This window comes from Chanodichthys erythropterus, chromosome 8 (assembly GCF_024489055.1).
Source record: "Chanodichthys erythropterus isolate Z2021 chromosome 8, ASM2448905v1, whole genome shotgun sequence".
NCBI lineage: Eukaryota > Metazoa > Chordata > Actinopteri > Cypriniformes > Xenocyprididae > Chanodichthys > Chanodichthys erythropterus.
In genome coordinates, this window is record NC_090228.1 from 24,126,864 (window position 1) to 24,142,059 (window position 15,196).

Sequence of the window (15,196 nt, forward strand, 5' to 3'; positions counted from 1 at the left end):
AGTTCAATCCCATGAAGCTTAAAGCACATTGCTTATGATTTCAATGCAACTCTTTTGTACTCCAAGGTTATACAAGGCCTGTCATACTCCTCAAAAACGCATACCGCCTGACATTGTTTTTCTCCTTCAGTTGAGTACAACACTAGCACTTTAACTTTCTCTACTTCACTTTTGAGGCATTGTGGAGTTTGACAGCTTACGAGTTGCTGTGTCACCAACCCCCCACCCCCCACCCCCACCCCCATCTATTCTCTCACCAAAATAGGCTTTCAAAACACTTTATCACCTGTTTTCTTAAGTATGCGAGTCAAGAGCGACTGAAACGAACAATTAGAGACCGATTTTGTCTGTGCTGATACTGCAGGTGAGAAGAAAACAGATATAGAAATATATAGTGTGAAGTAGGTTAGTTCTCAAAACTGTTCTCAACCACAGCTGAGTGTTCATTCACTTATGGGCTCTTTTGGGCCAGGGGACATGGTGAAATGTAGGTTCCCTTAAAATGACTTTTATCCACTAACAATGGCCAGGAGTAATCAAAAGACATTTCTCAAATCTCAAATTATGTATTTTGTTTGATTTCTTTGGAAATTACATTCTTAGTAATGTTAAAAGTAAATGTATGCATGTATGTATGTATCAACTGAGCATTGTGCTGAATTTGTTCTAGGTGATGAGACATGATGTTATGGTGCCTTGTAAGTCCTTAGGACGTACCTGTATGCAAAAACACTGTCTGTCACTGTGATGCGGCAAGGCAGCTGTCTTAGCTTTCAGGGGCAACCTTGATTTCAAGCATGCTCTTTACTGACGCTGCTGTCCTTTTGTTAAACTAGTACTCTGTTAACACTTCATACGGTTCTGCTTTCTTTGCAATAATGAGTTAACATTAGTTTTTGAAGCATTTTTAATCTAAGTTAATGTTAATAAATAATAAACTTGTTTATTTATAATACATTAACAAATGTTAATTTGTTCAACCTAAAATGTTAATGTGGAAATTAATATTACCCTGGATTAATAAATGCTGCAACACAATATGAGGTTTAAATGACTCAATCAGCTAGATCAATTGGTGCCATATATAATATAATGCAGATGTTATTATAAGACAAACAACGGGAACATGTCTGTATTTATAAAGTAATCGATGAAGAAGGTCAGACTATCAATCCTTCTCATCTGTCTCTCTCTTCCTGTCTATGGTATTTTTTTGCATTTTAACACTTTCTCTCCATGTTTCCCCTGACTCTATCACCACATTCTAATTGGATGCAAATATATGCAAATTCCAAGTGCAATACTCAAAAAATAAAAAATAAAAAAATCCAAAAGAAAGTCAGTAATACAATGAGTTGCATGCAGAAGTATAATAAACGGTTAGAGTTTTGTTCAAATAAATACACATGACCAATAACTATAGCAAACACCACCAATTAGTCCTTTATTTTCTTATTATTTTGGCCCATCATTATATATATTAGGGCTGTCGATTTAATGCATTAATTTAATTACTTAGTTATTGATTGGTGACAAACATGAAGCAGGACAACAACTCACTACATGATGGAGCCTATAGAATGAAATTTACAGTGATTTTTAAAATTCAAGATGTCAGGGCAAAAATGTATGAGTTTCTGTCTCATATAATAATATCATGATATAACACAAGAACGAGCATAATATCAAATAAGTGCTTTTTGTCCTGAATAGCGCGAGTGCAAATATGATATTGATTTTATACAACAGTTCAATAAATGGAAAGTTAATGCTGTGTTATATTTTAGACACAATATTGTCTGCTATATTAATATGAAAATATTACCTATAAAGCCCAAGCAAACCTGTTGTGCGTCTCCAAGCAAAACACACAGCGGTGTTTAATTTCAAATGAATCCGTGTTTTGAGCGATTCACTTGGGTAAACCGATGATTTAATGGCCCATTCATAAAGAGAGCCATCCCTGCATCCCAGCATGCACACTATCCACTCTATCTGCCCTAAATAGTATTGAATATTACTAATGTCACATAATATTTAGGATGGATAGTATGCACATTGAGACGCAGACGCTTATTTCAATCCTGAATTAATCAACCGTTTGAATGAATGAATGAATGAATGAATGAATGAATGACTTATTTATACATTTACCACCACCTACTGGCAGTTTTAGTTTCTTATTTAGAGTATAATTTTATTAAATCATTTCATTATTTTTCCATATAACTAAAAACCCAAAAGAGGTATAGTTCACCCAAAAATTAAAAGTCTGTCATCATTTACTCACCCTCATGGCTGTTGAAGCCTAAAAGTTTTTTTTTTCCTAAATCTACTTTTTGTAATGTCTAATTGATGCTTTTCTCATTTAACACAATAATGACTTTAAATTATCTTTTGGGGACCATTTCTGTGATTAATGTGTGTGATTAATTTGCGATTAATAGGATTTCATTAGTTTGGGATCGGTAAGATTTTTTAAAAGAAGTTTCATCTGCTAACCAAGGCTGCATTTACTTAATTAAAAATACAGTAAAAACAGTAATATTGTGAAATATTATTACAATTTAAAATGACTGTTTTCTATTTGAAAATATTTTAAAATGTAATTTATTCTTGTGTTGGCAAAGCTGAATTTTCAGCATCGTTATTTATTGTAAACATTTATTGTTTACAATTGTACAAAATATTTGTAGAATATTTTTTTTTCAGGATTCTTTGATGAATAGAAAGTTCAAAAGAACAGCATTTATTTGAAATATAATCTTTTGTAACATTATAAATGTTTTTACTGGCACTTTTGATTGATTTAATGCATCCTTGCTGTATAAAAGTATTAATTTCTTTAATTTCTTTTCAAAAAAATAAAAATAAAAATTCTTACTGACCCCAAACTTTTGAACGGAAGTGTTACAAAAGCTTTGTATTTTACATAAATGTTGTTCTTTTGAAATTTCTACTCATCAAGGAATCCTGAAAAAAAAAAGTACACAACTGTTTTCAACATTGATAATAATAACAAATATTTCTTGAGGAACTAATCATCATATTAGAATGATTTCTGAAGGATCATGTGACACTGAAGACTGGAGTAACGATGCTGAAAATACATCTTTGCCAACACAAGAATAAATTACTTTAAAATATATTCAAATAGAAAAACAGTTATTTTAAATTGTAATAATTTTGCACAATATTACTGTTTTTACTGTATTTTTAATTAAATAAATTAAGCCTTGGTGAGCAGACAAAACTTCTTTTAAAAACATTAAAAATCTTACCGATCCCAAACTTTTGAGTGGTAGTGTATATAGCTCTGTCCTATATATATATATATATATATATATATATATATATATATATATATATATATATATATATATATATATATATATATATATATATATATATATATATATATATATATATATATATAGGACATTCCACCAAAGACACTTTTTCAGGTTTTGCAGTACTCAAATTCACACTGTTCTGCTACACCCAGATCATGTCTGCTCCATAATTAACAGTCTCTCCATTGTGCCATGCTCCCAGAAGCTTGTCTGTTTGACTAGCATTGCCCCTTAGTAAACAGGAAGACAGTTAATTATTTCGAAACTTGCATCCACAAATAACTGGATACTGGTCCCCCGCTGTTAGTAATGACACTGTGCGGTCAGTAATTAAAGACTGTTTTCACATGAAACTACCCAACATTCCCTCTGAGAGCAGCGAAGAAACCCGTGAGAAAATCTCAACTTGGTTTTTTTCATTTTCCTTTGTCTAAATCTTTTATCTCTGTCACTGTACCCCCCCTCTCTCTCTCTTTCTGTTGCCCTTTTCACACAGGGTAGAGCACGACCCATGCTCTCCTTCAATTACCTTTTCATGGGTTACTGTCTCCATGGCAACTTCCCAAAAAGAAACAGCAAGCAATATCCGTCTTTAAAAAAAGACAGATTCCCCCCCCCCCAACGATAGGCACTTTTAATGTCCCAGGGGTTGATTAAAACCTAAAAAACATAAATTAATATTTATTATGTGAAAACTATTTATATACATACTTACAGAACAATTTTGCCTCAATCAAATGCTAAATAAGAAAAGAAAAAGAAAACAATGAAAATTCAAGGTTAATATGTGAGAAATATTTTCAATTGTGTTTTTATGATACATAAAATGATAGTTATTACATTTGCCTTAGACAAAGAAAAGGTTGCCATTTTATTGTAAACGTATTCCACCATCATGATTTCCACCACAGAATATATCAAGCAGAAATAATACATAATTTGAGATGTGGTGGAAATGATATTTGTTGATTCAGAAAAAAAGACAGGATTCTCCAATGATGCATGTGAAGGAAGGGAGTTCATTTTCTATAAAATGCAACCGCCGAAGAAATATCCAAATGTTCTTTTCACGCTACTAGCACCGGAGCTCCACTGCACACAAACTTATTGTTCATTTTTGCATCAGTTTGCCTGTTCAGCCAGCAGTTATAGTACTGATGAGAGAGTGAAGCTTCTCAATGTATTCAAGCCATGTGTATCCAATGATGCCAATTATTTCATTACTGTCTGGACAGCTCGTCACCAGCCGCAGCCCTCACAGTTTTACACGCTGCAGCACACAGTGATAGGCTTTTGTTTCATCAATTAGTCTCCACAATTAATGTGCCCACTACAAGCTTGTGCTTTTTCCATCTTACAAAGTACATGTCCGAGTCGTATTTCACCCCTAAATCAAGTAAAAGTTTATTTATTTCGATTTTTTTATATTGTGGCACATTTTCCCCCTAGATTTTCATTATCACAATGCAAAAAAAACTCGCTCTGGGTATCCCCGCCTGCTTGTGAAAACTCATATATCCAAAATTCCAGTCTTCATAACTACATTAAACTTCAAATATATTCTGGTTGATTGTGATCGTGTCACGTTCGCACAAGTGTTTCACATTCACTGTACATAGACAAATAACTTGTCACTTTACGACATGCAATGTAATGCACAGCAAAAAAATAAAAAATAAATAAAAATGCAAACATTGTCATTATTATCCCTATTTGTTTCTGGATAATGAGATTCTCATTATCCCCTATAATTATTCCAATAATGAGATTCTCATTCATGTATCATGTTACTGTCCGGACGCATAATTTAAATGTATAATTTAAACAAATGCAGCCATTATACTTCATTGCTTAAATAATACATCATTGTTTTTACATTACAGTAATGAGTGTTTTGAAATACGATGATGAGCGTTTGGGGGGAATATTCATTCTCATGAAAATGTCACAATGCCCTTTTTATTTTTTTTTAATTTGGAGTGCAATCTGGAGTGAAACTCAACATCATAAGATTCATCAATCCATTGTCCCAGTATTAGTTAAAAAAAAAAAAAAAAGAAAGATTTGTATCTATAGTAATAGTAATTGTATTACTCACCCCAACATCTATTATTATCAATATTATTATTAAATAGTATCAGTAACTCATGCCTTTACTAATGCAATCTTTAAATATGAGGTGATAGAGTATCTCAGTATCTCACCTAGCTTGACAGACCCCTGTGTCATAGTTTGTACAAATGTGCATATGTTTGAGTGAAATAAATGTGTGTGTCAGCACAGTGCAGATGAATTTCTGGAATTTTCCTCTGGGCATCACTGCAGTATCTATCCATCTATGAAAGTAAGATGTGGAAACTAACGCTGATACATTGGAATGCTGAGATACAGGTGTGTGTCTGCTGTGGGTGTGTGTGGTGTAATGTATGTTTAAATCAAAGTTTTCAGACAGGACCTCCATGTATCTCTCCTCCCCAGCGCCCATTCTAATGCAAACATGAGCAATTCAGCTGGGTAACTCTAGCATTTTCTCACATCTCATTGGTTGTAATATTATCCTTGGGCTTATGAAGCCACCAAAGGTATAATTTATTGTCTGTTCAGCAGGCAACATTTTTGCAAGCCTGGCAAATTCATTTGCTGAATAAATATCCTCTTTCTCTTTTCGCCTGTGATATAACATATTTCTGTGATTCATATCCCAATTGTGATAGTGTGCGAAAAAGAATTTAATTATCATTAAAAATATATGTACTGTGAATAAGTGGACTAAGGGACTGAATACAATTTAAATATAATGTTATTTTAGGAACTTTCTAATGTGGGCCCATGCAAAATAAATGAACACTTAATATTTTACAAAAAAAAAAAAAAAAAAAAAAAATCTGAAACAGCCATTAAAAGCCAAAATCCTGGCCAGCTACATGTTTCATTTCTTTCCAAGAACATTACACGTTCATATGCTTTTTTCAGAATCACACATCACCTTTCTACAATACTGTTTCTGCATCGACTTTATGTTAATTTATTATGTATATATAACATCCATGTTGATCCTGGAACAACATTACAATCAATGCATACTGCACAGAAGTATTCCACAGTGCAACATGCTTCACAAAAAAGAAGAAAAAAAATATCACGTTTTATTAGCTTCCTCATGAATCTTTATATGATCATACCATAAAAACTGGATAAAAGCAAGTTAACTGGACGCAACTCAGTGAATTAACAAGTCAATGCTTGCAGATTGCATGTAAAGGATCAGCCTGTGCCCTCTAAAGACTGAACTAGACATTTATATATATTATTTTTTCAGTATATACTCTGTGCTTTATGCATTACACTAATATTCCATTCTAAACCATAAAATCTAAAATGAGCTAACATTGTAATAGCACTGCACCATTGTTTGACAGCTGTCAACTTTAAATAAAGTGACCACTGACCAGATCTGTCGTAAATCCTATCTTACTTATTTTAAAGGATTAGTTCACTTTCAAATAAAATGTTCCTGATAATTTACTCACCCCCATGTCATCCAAGATATCAATGTCCTTCTTTCTTCAGTTGAAAAGAAATTAAGGTTTTTGATGAAAACCTTCCAGGATTATTCTCCATATAATGGACTTCAATGGCCTCCAAACAGTTGAAAGTCAAAATTACAGTTTCAGTGCAGTTCAAAGGGCTTTAAACGATTCCAGACAAGGAATAAGGGTCTTATCTAGTGAAACAATCTGTCATTTTCGAAAAGAAAAAAAAAAAAAATTAAATGTATATGCTTTATATAAACAAATGATCGCCTTCCAAGTGGTTCTGCCAAAACCGCACTTTCGTATTCTTCAGAAAGTTTACGCTGTATGTCCTACGTCTTCCTTATTCTACTTACGGAAACTGGCGCTGAGTTTGTTCCGTAAGTAGAATAGGGAAGGCGTAGAACATACAGCGTAAGCTTTTTGAAGAATACAGAAGTGTGGTTTTGGCGGAAGCACTTCAAAGACGATCATTTGTTTATGTAATCCTGGAATTTTTTCATCAAAAACCTCAATTTCTTTTCAGCTGAAGAAAGAAGGACATGAACATCTTGGATGACATGGGGGTGAATAAATTATCAGGAAAATTTAATTTGAAAGTGAGCTAATCCTTTAAGCATTCATGGATTTGTCTGCCATTGACAGTCATAAACAGTAACATATAAAATTATATGTAACTGATTATAAAGGGAGTTATGAAGTGTTCCTATAAACGAAAGCTGTTTGCGAGAAAGATTAATTGGCCATGTGCCATTGGAAAGTCTGTTTTCTTCTTCCCTCAGATCCAGCAATTCCAGTGAAGAAGTATACTGCTGTCAATTCACTGAATGCTTGCCAGCGGCAAGCTAGTTTTATGGAGGCTTCACTCACTTATTTTCTGAATGACATTTAGGTATGGGAGAGTTTTATGTTTATCATCTCTTGATGAGCTTGACATATATTGAAGGATGAATTTGCAATAAAAAAGGCATTTACCTGTAAGATATAGTATTCTTTGTGGTAGCCTACCTGTGTCTTGGCACTACTAAAGTAGCTTCTAAAATTACTTAGCTATATATTATGCATGACAGAACTCTTAATTAAAGCTTAAATTTCCAACCAATACGACCATATAGATCGTTTGTCACTTCCCTGAAACACAACCCATAGGAGCGTTTACTAAAGTTGCGCCCCTATCGACAATAGGACTCTTCCATTTTAATCCATTGTTCCCTTTTATCTGCATCATGTTTCAGGTTTCACGTAGCTCAATTGGCAGAGCATTGCAATAACAATATGCAATCATGTAATTGTGGGTTCGATCCCAGGGAACGCAAGTCCTTATAAAGTGTATATGCACTATAAATCACTAAGGTTAAGTTTAGGGATGGGGTGGGTGTAGTCGTTAATAAAAAAAAAAATGAGTTTTGCTAAATGGAAATAGAAGAAATGGTGTAAAAAGTCCACACATTGCATTTAAATGAACACACATTTCATGACGACAGACGTAACATGACACTGTCATCATTTTTACGCCAGCTAGAGGGCATGTGACTTTAAAGCATAAATATTGGTCGTAATAAGGTGCTTTTTTTGGAGGACAATCTCCCTTTTTAGCATAGCATAATGTGCAGAGACACTGCTTGACATAATAACCACCAGGTTGGCCCTGTCCATCCATCGGGGGTAGGCTCCGCCCCCGTCTTAATTTTCAGGCAGAATCAGCCAAAGCTGCATCCCCAGGATTTGCAATAGGGGCGGGGCCTAAACGTTCACCTGCCTACTGAGTATTTATGGTAGGACTGTGCTTCATTGTCTACAAGTAAGACTAAGAGTGAGGACCAAGATTCTCTAGTGAGCAAATTACAAGGAACATGATCTCATTTAAGTTTGCTTTTATTTGTTAGAAGGATACTGATTAGAGTCTCATTCGTGTGTTTGATCATGCAATGAAGGTTTACAGCCGTCCTCTATGACTAAGATTTGTAGGACAACAGCATCCAAGACCATCATTACTTGCAATGAAATATAAGGGTAAATGAATACATTCTCCAGAGAAAGCCTTATTGCTTTTTCTGTTTTTTATTCATGGCTCACAAAAAATATTTTGTCATGGTGTTGTTAGTTGCATGCAATTTATTCAAGGATGCAAGGCTAAAGGAATGTGACATCCTGCATTATAAGGTATTCATTAAACGGCAATGCCTTTAATTCCATTTTCAATTGAAAATAAGAATACCAATCATGGTGCGATGGAAGACAAAGTGGATGTTGTTTTGCTTCGAGTCGGCGATAGTAAGAACTCCATGATTGCTTTTCGACACACAACGACAATGACTAAGACAGTCGACGTTACAATGAATAATGCCTCTATTATTATACTGAGAGGAAGGGAAAAACAACTGAGAAAAAAAAAAAAAAGCTTTATGGCACTTACTGTATATATGGCAACATTTGAGGAAACATCAGGAAGACAACTCACATTTGTTGTGAATAGTGCACACTTTGGCTTCCCTTTTTTCCCTGCTTGTTTAAGCATTAGAGGCACAAATTCTGTATTTCCATTGAGAAAACTAAACTATATAAACTGTTATAAAATTAACATAGCATGAATAAAAATGTGATATTTTCAATGTATGTCAATTAGTACATATATCAACATCTGAAACTTATCCATGCATCAATCAATGAATCAGCAGGAAGTGCCTCATCAGGTACTGCTTGCACAAACAACTTTAAGTGTAACAAATATGTTTACTCGGCAGTTGGGGCATGAACTTATAGATTTTTGATTCTCAAGGGAAGTAATGGCTTCAACAAGCAAACCGGATAGACTAAAGGCCGGAACACACCAAGCCGACGGTCGGCCGTCGGGCAGTTTTTCTTCGTCGGCCGACTAAGTTTCCTCGGTGTGTTCTGCACCGTCGGCTGAAGTTGGTCCTCGTCGGCTTTGTTTCGGCCGATTCGAAATGTTGAATCGGCGTTGGACCTCGTCGGGCCGTCGGGCCATATGATCATTCTGATTGGCTGTTCAGCTAGCGAACCAGTGCATGAGAAAATAAAAACGGAAGTGACGAAGCAAGTAAACGACGAAGTCAAGAGGGAACACACATTGTTTACCTTAGGTACGTGAAAGACATGGCTATCTGGAACGAGGCAAGTGAAGACGAATTGATCAACATGATCCAGGAAAGGCCGGGTTTGTATGACATTACGGAAAAATGTTATGTCAACCGTGTGCTGAAAGCTGAACTGTGGCGTGAGATCGAAAATAAACTCGTCATATCAGGTAAGATTTCCTTTTTGGCAATTGAGAAAGCTTGTTTGTAATTGTTCAATAGTCCATAGTAAAACTAATATAACCATTTTAGTGTTTTGTGTGTACCAAACTAAGTTTGTTTATGGAAACAGACAGTAATTAATATGTGCTGTGCTAGCATCTCATATTTCATAATAATATTAAAGTTAATCAAATTGTTAATAATATAATTAACAATACAGCAAAAAGTAACATTTGTTGGCATAACAAATACTCATTAAAGTGACAAAATAAGCAGCCATAACACTTAATGCTTACAAAATTTTACTTTGTCCCTCAGAAAAAGAGCTCAAGAAGCGGTGGGATTCATTGCGAACCCAATACATGCGTTATAAGAAACAAGGACCCTCAGGAAGTTCTGGAGCTCAGAAGACTGGCAGGCAGCAATGGATCCTGAACCGCCTGCAGTTTCTAGAGCCTCACACAAAAAGGAAGGAGAGCACTTCAAATCTAATGATCATGGTAAATAAACAAATATATTTATATTTATTTATTTATTTATTGTTTAATTTCAGAATAAAATAAACATTTTGCTTTTTGTAAGATGGCAAGTGCTTCTTTAAAAGAGTCTATTCACAAGTAACTCCGCATATTAAGTCAAGCCATTACATTAACTTGTCACATTTGTATCTTATGTTTTTTAAGGAACCTGCGGCTGATAGTGATTCCTGTTCACCCTCAGATGGTACCAACAGTGACACCTGGACTGGCACCCATGAAGACCCCAGCTTCAGTGATGCTGACCTACGGTCAAGTACACCCTTGGCTGAATCCACCATCTGTGGAACTGAGTCCACAGCCATGAGAAAGGACCATTTGCAAAGCTCCAACATAAAACCAAAGCCTCCAGGGAAGCGCAGGAAGATGCAAGACGAATCCTCCAGCGAGGAATCCACAAACTTGATGCGCACCATCGGCAAAACTCTGGAAAAGTTGGCATCACAGGAAAACACCAATGATGCCATCTCAGCTTACTGCAAAAATCTTGAACACAGAATGCGGAATTTGCCACCACATCTACTGCCACATTTCCAGCATGAGGTTGATAATTGCATTTTCAAATATTCAGTGGGCCACAACCATGCACTGGATGCATCTTCCAATCAGTATACACACTTGTAATTTTTTATGTAGCAAAATTGTAAACAGATATTGTAGCATTTAGTAAATATGTCACGCTTAGTTGTACGTTATATTAGAGTACTTATGCAAAGTTTATATTTCTGTACATTTTATTTATTTTAAATACCAACTGTTGATATTTTTCTGTAAATTACCTTAATGCTATTTTTGCACATTTGAAAATAAAACACTGACTTTGTGTAAAAGGTACTTCACTGTTCTTTATGTAAAAAAAAAATCACAAAACACAATGATGTAAAAATATAAACTTTATTTTGCAAATTCACACCATTGTTATAAAACATAAACCAAGGTCAAGGAAAGAAACAAGTTTGCTACATGCTTATATTTTGCCCCACTGAAAGGGCACTGCACCGGTGTCCGAATTAAAGTACTGGCACAGTTTATCCCTGAGCTGTTTGGCGTGTGTTGTACTGTTGGTTGTGCGTGGCAGAGAGGCCTGCTGTAGGCCAGGGTCTTCTCTCCATCTTCCAGGGACAGTGTCATGATCTTGTTCTTCCTGGTCGATTCCTGCCATGTACACTTCACAGCACTCTTTGCGCAGAAAGTTGTGCAGAGCACAGCAAGACAAAACAATGTCCTCCACTTTGGCAGTGCTTTGAATATTAATGGTGGTTAGTAGGACGCGAAAACGATTTGCCAGGATGCCAAATGCATTTTCAACCACCCTTCGAGCTCGCGAAAGTCTGTAATTGAATATGCGTTGCTCTACAGACAGCTTGCGGTTCAGGTATGGCTTCATGAGGTATTCCTTTAAGGGGAATGCCTCATCAGCCACAATGCAGTAAGGGGCCAGCTGGTCTGATTCAGGAAGTGGTGCAGGTGCAGGAATGTTGGATGTTCTTTTCTCCAAGGCATCCTGCAATGAGCATCCCCCAAACACTCCACCATCTGAAATGCGCCCGTTGCAGCCCACATCAACATACAGAAATCTGTAGTTGCTGTCTACCAGTGCCATAAGCACTATTGAGAATGTATGCTTGTAGTTGAAGAATTTAGATCCAGATCCTGGAGGGGGACGAATGTTAATGTGCTTTCCATCCAGAGCACCCAGGCAATTTGGGAAATGCCACTGATTCTGGAATCCAACGGCTACTTGCTGCCACTCTTCCACTGTGTCTGGGCACTAAAAAACAATATAATTAAAAGAAATTAGTTTAACTCGTCAGACCATTAATAACTCAGTGATTTTGACATTCTTGAATTAACCCTGCAAAGCCCACTTCTGCAGAATTACAACATCACTTTCAAAAATTTAAAAAAAATGCCTGCAAATGTTTTTTTCTCTCAAGATCACATTTACATAGTTAATGGGTTCTATTGTTCGTCCTCACAATGCTATTGGGTTGAAGAAGTGTTTATAGGTCAGCATTAGGCTCTTTATGTTTTGGATTTTGGGGGGAGATGCCTGTTGCATTGTTCAGGGACAGGTATGAATGGTCTTGAATATGAACCTGTAAGTGCTCTGGGGGATGAATGTGTTCTTTTAGTATGATAAGTAGAGAGCATAATAGGCCAGCCAGACTGTATTGTTTGAATGTAGTAGTGGAATTTTATTTGCATTGAAATTATAATTTGATGGATAATACTTAGATCTCTGCCCTCGACACATGGTCTACCATCCTGTCTATTCTTTCAGTTTATCTACTACAATATAAGACCCTAAAATTACCCTTATTAAAATGTAAAAAAACTGAAAAATCTTTAATTTCTACATCAGAGGCCTCCTAAAACAATATCTGAGAGATCAAAAAAATTGCTCATTTTTGGGCTAAAACAAAAAACATTAAACAGATACATGTATACCTTTAGGTATTTCTCTTTTAAGACTTGGTAGATTGCTGCACAGGTTTCAGGAACAAATTGCTGAATTGTGGACATTCCCACCCGGAATTGGTAAGAAAGGCTCTTGAAGCTTTCTCCTGCAAAGATTACAAACACATAACTCCACTATTAATTTTCCACACCTTTTACAGAGTCAAATCTAACACTTTTAATGCATTTGTACTACACTACATTAAAGCAAATATTTTTTTTATCAGTTATTAAAGACATTGTGCTACAAACAACCATAATAATGTTTTATACATTGTGTCTTTTTAAAGTAGGCTACAACTGGATACAAAATAATAAAATTCTTTTCACTTTTATAATGCTTCATAATACACCAAAATAAACACAACTGAAAAGGTGTTTTAATGAAATGTTCAAACAACGAATAACCTTACCTGTTGCCAAGAACCGTAGTGTAATCATCAGACGTTCCCCCACGGAGATACAATCCCGGTAGTTCGTGTTTGTTCTCTGTATGATTGGACTAATAAGTTCTTTTAACATGTGAAATTGAGTGGGAAAAAGCCGAGCGAAATTTTTAAAACCACAAGTTTCCTGTAACTCGAGCTCTCGACACAGGTTCGGGAAAGCACCTTGGGCCTGTCTCTGGAGTATCCATGGTTTCACCCATTTAGTGCGCTTTCTCCGTATTTTTCTCATCCGCTTCTTCTTTTCCTCTTCCACAAGCAAAAGACCAAGGGCTGACAAAGCCAGTGCCATTTGCAACGTGTCGGACATTTTTGAAATAACACGAATCCGTATGTGATGAGCGAGAACTGGTTTTTCATGCACCTTTGTTTATGTTTTGTATCCCTGTAGCTCTTCCGGTCTCCCTAGCAACGAACCATAGCAACGAACACAAACTACTGCCACCTGCTGGCATGGAAAGGCATTTCATCTCACGCAGGCGCAGAACGGACGTGCTATTTGGCCGTCGGCTGTCGAACGTCGGCTTGGTGTGTCAGGGCAACTTTGGACCCAGACGCTGCCGACGCCAGCCGACGCCAGCCGACCCCGCAGTCTGCTTTCGTCGCCACTAGTTCGTCGCCGTCGGCTTGGTGTGTTCCGGCCTTAACATGCACAATGAACCTCTTTGTACTCAAACCTTGTACCTTCTTGCTGTAAGGCAACAGTTCTACCCACTGAGCCATAGTGCCACCCAACTTGCTCTTATCCATCCACCCAATTTCCAAAATGTTTGTCCTAGGGTCACAAGAAACTGTTGTTTGTAAGATATAGGTTGTGTAGAGGTATAGGTGTATTCAGTAGTGTGTATCCACTAGCACAGGGCTGTCCAACCCTGCTCTTGAGGGTCAATGCCCTAGAAATCATAACCGTGATTAGCTGGTTTAATAAGGATCGGAGCAAAACCCTGTAAGATAGTGGTGTCACTACATTAGTACAATTAGTATTTTCTGGTTCAGATTGGTAACTTCTTTATTTTGTTTCTGATTTGAATTCATGGCAGGTTTTAATAACAACTACAAACTGGGAAGTAGCAGTTTCCCAGGTGAACTTGAAGGCAATATAAGACACAAGTCGCCATGAAGCAGTCCCAGTTCCAGAACAATAATACTGAGTTTCTGAAATTACACAAAGTGCTCAAGGTAGGTAAAGTGCAGACATAATATGTAGGCAAATAGTATGTAGGCAACAACATGAAGACAGATTTTTCCATATGAATTGAGTATTGTTGAGCATGTAAGGAAAATTGCAAATACTTCTAGTAGGAAGCATCAAACTTAAAAATACAATATAATATTATTAAAATACAATATAAACTGTTTTTTTTTTAATTATTTAGTGAATTGTAACTTTTAATTAAATGATGTTAGAAAAATATATAATATTTTCAATAAATTAAAGCAAGCATTGTATTGAAGAAGTTGTTCAGCTTCTTATCTAGAGTCAGCTTTTCACATAGCAATAAGGTTTACATTTAACTATGGAAAACTGGCCAGCTTTATGCCAATGTCGGGAAGCAGTAACAGTAGTGGATTGAGTGATATAATTCCACCACAAATTCTCCATGAGCG

At 36.0% G+C, this 15,196-nt stretch overlaps 2 protein-coding genes across 2 annotated transcripts in view; one reads left to right on the forward strand and one right to left on the reverse strand.

Annotated features, from left to right (window-relative positions):
• tafa5a (TAFA chemokine like family member 5a) overlaps positions 1–15,196 on the reverse strand; it is a 153,460-nt gene that overhangs the window by 74,556 nt on the left and 63,708 nt on the right. The window lies entirely within an intron of this gene.
• Positions 9,706–11,588, forward strand: LOC137023987 (transcription factor Adf-1-like). Its single transcript, XM_067391127.1, has 3 exons — positions 9,706–10,154; positions 10,465–10,646; positions 10,830–11,588. The coding sequence occupies exons 1-3, from the start codon at positions 10,004–10,006 to the stop codon at positions 11,304–11,306; spliced, it is 810 nt and encodes a 269-aa protein (XP_067247228.1). The 5' UTR covers positions 9,706–10,003; the 3' UTR covers positions 11,307–11,588.

What these genes read in the sequence shown, in the direction of transcription:
- LOC137023987 (XM_067391127.1), top strand. Translation starts at nt 10,004, where the DNA reads ATGGCTATCTGGAACGAGGCAAGTGAAGACGAATTGATCAACATGATC. An exon ending in AAATAAACTCGTCATATCAG is followed by an intron (nt 10,155 to 10,464) that starts GTAAGATTTCCT and finishes TTTGTCCCTCAG; the next exon opens with AAAAAGAGCTCAAGAAGCGG. An exon ending in CTTCAAATCTAATGATCATG is followed by an intron (nt 10,647 to 10,829) that starts GTAAATAAACAA and finishes ATGTTTTTTAAG; the next exon opens with GAACCTGCGGCTGATAGTGA.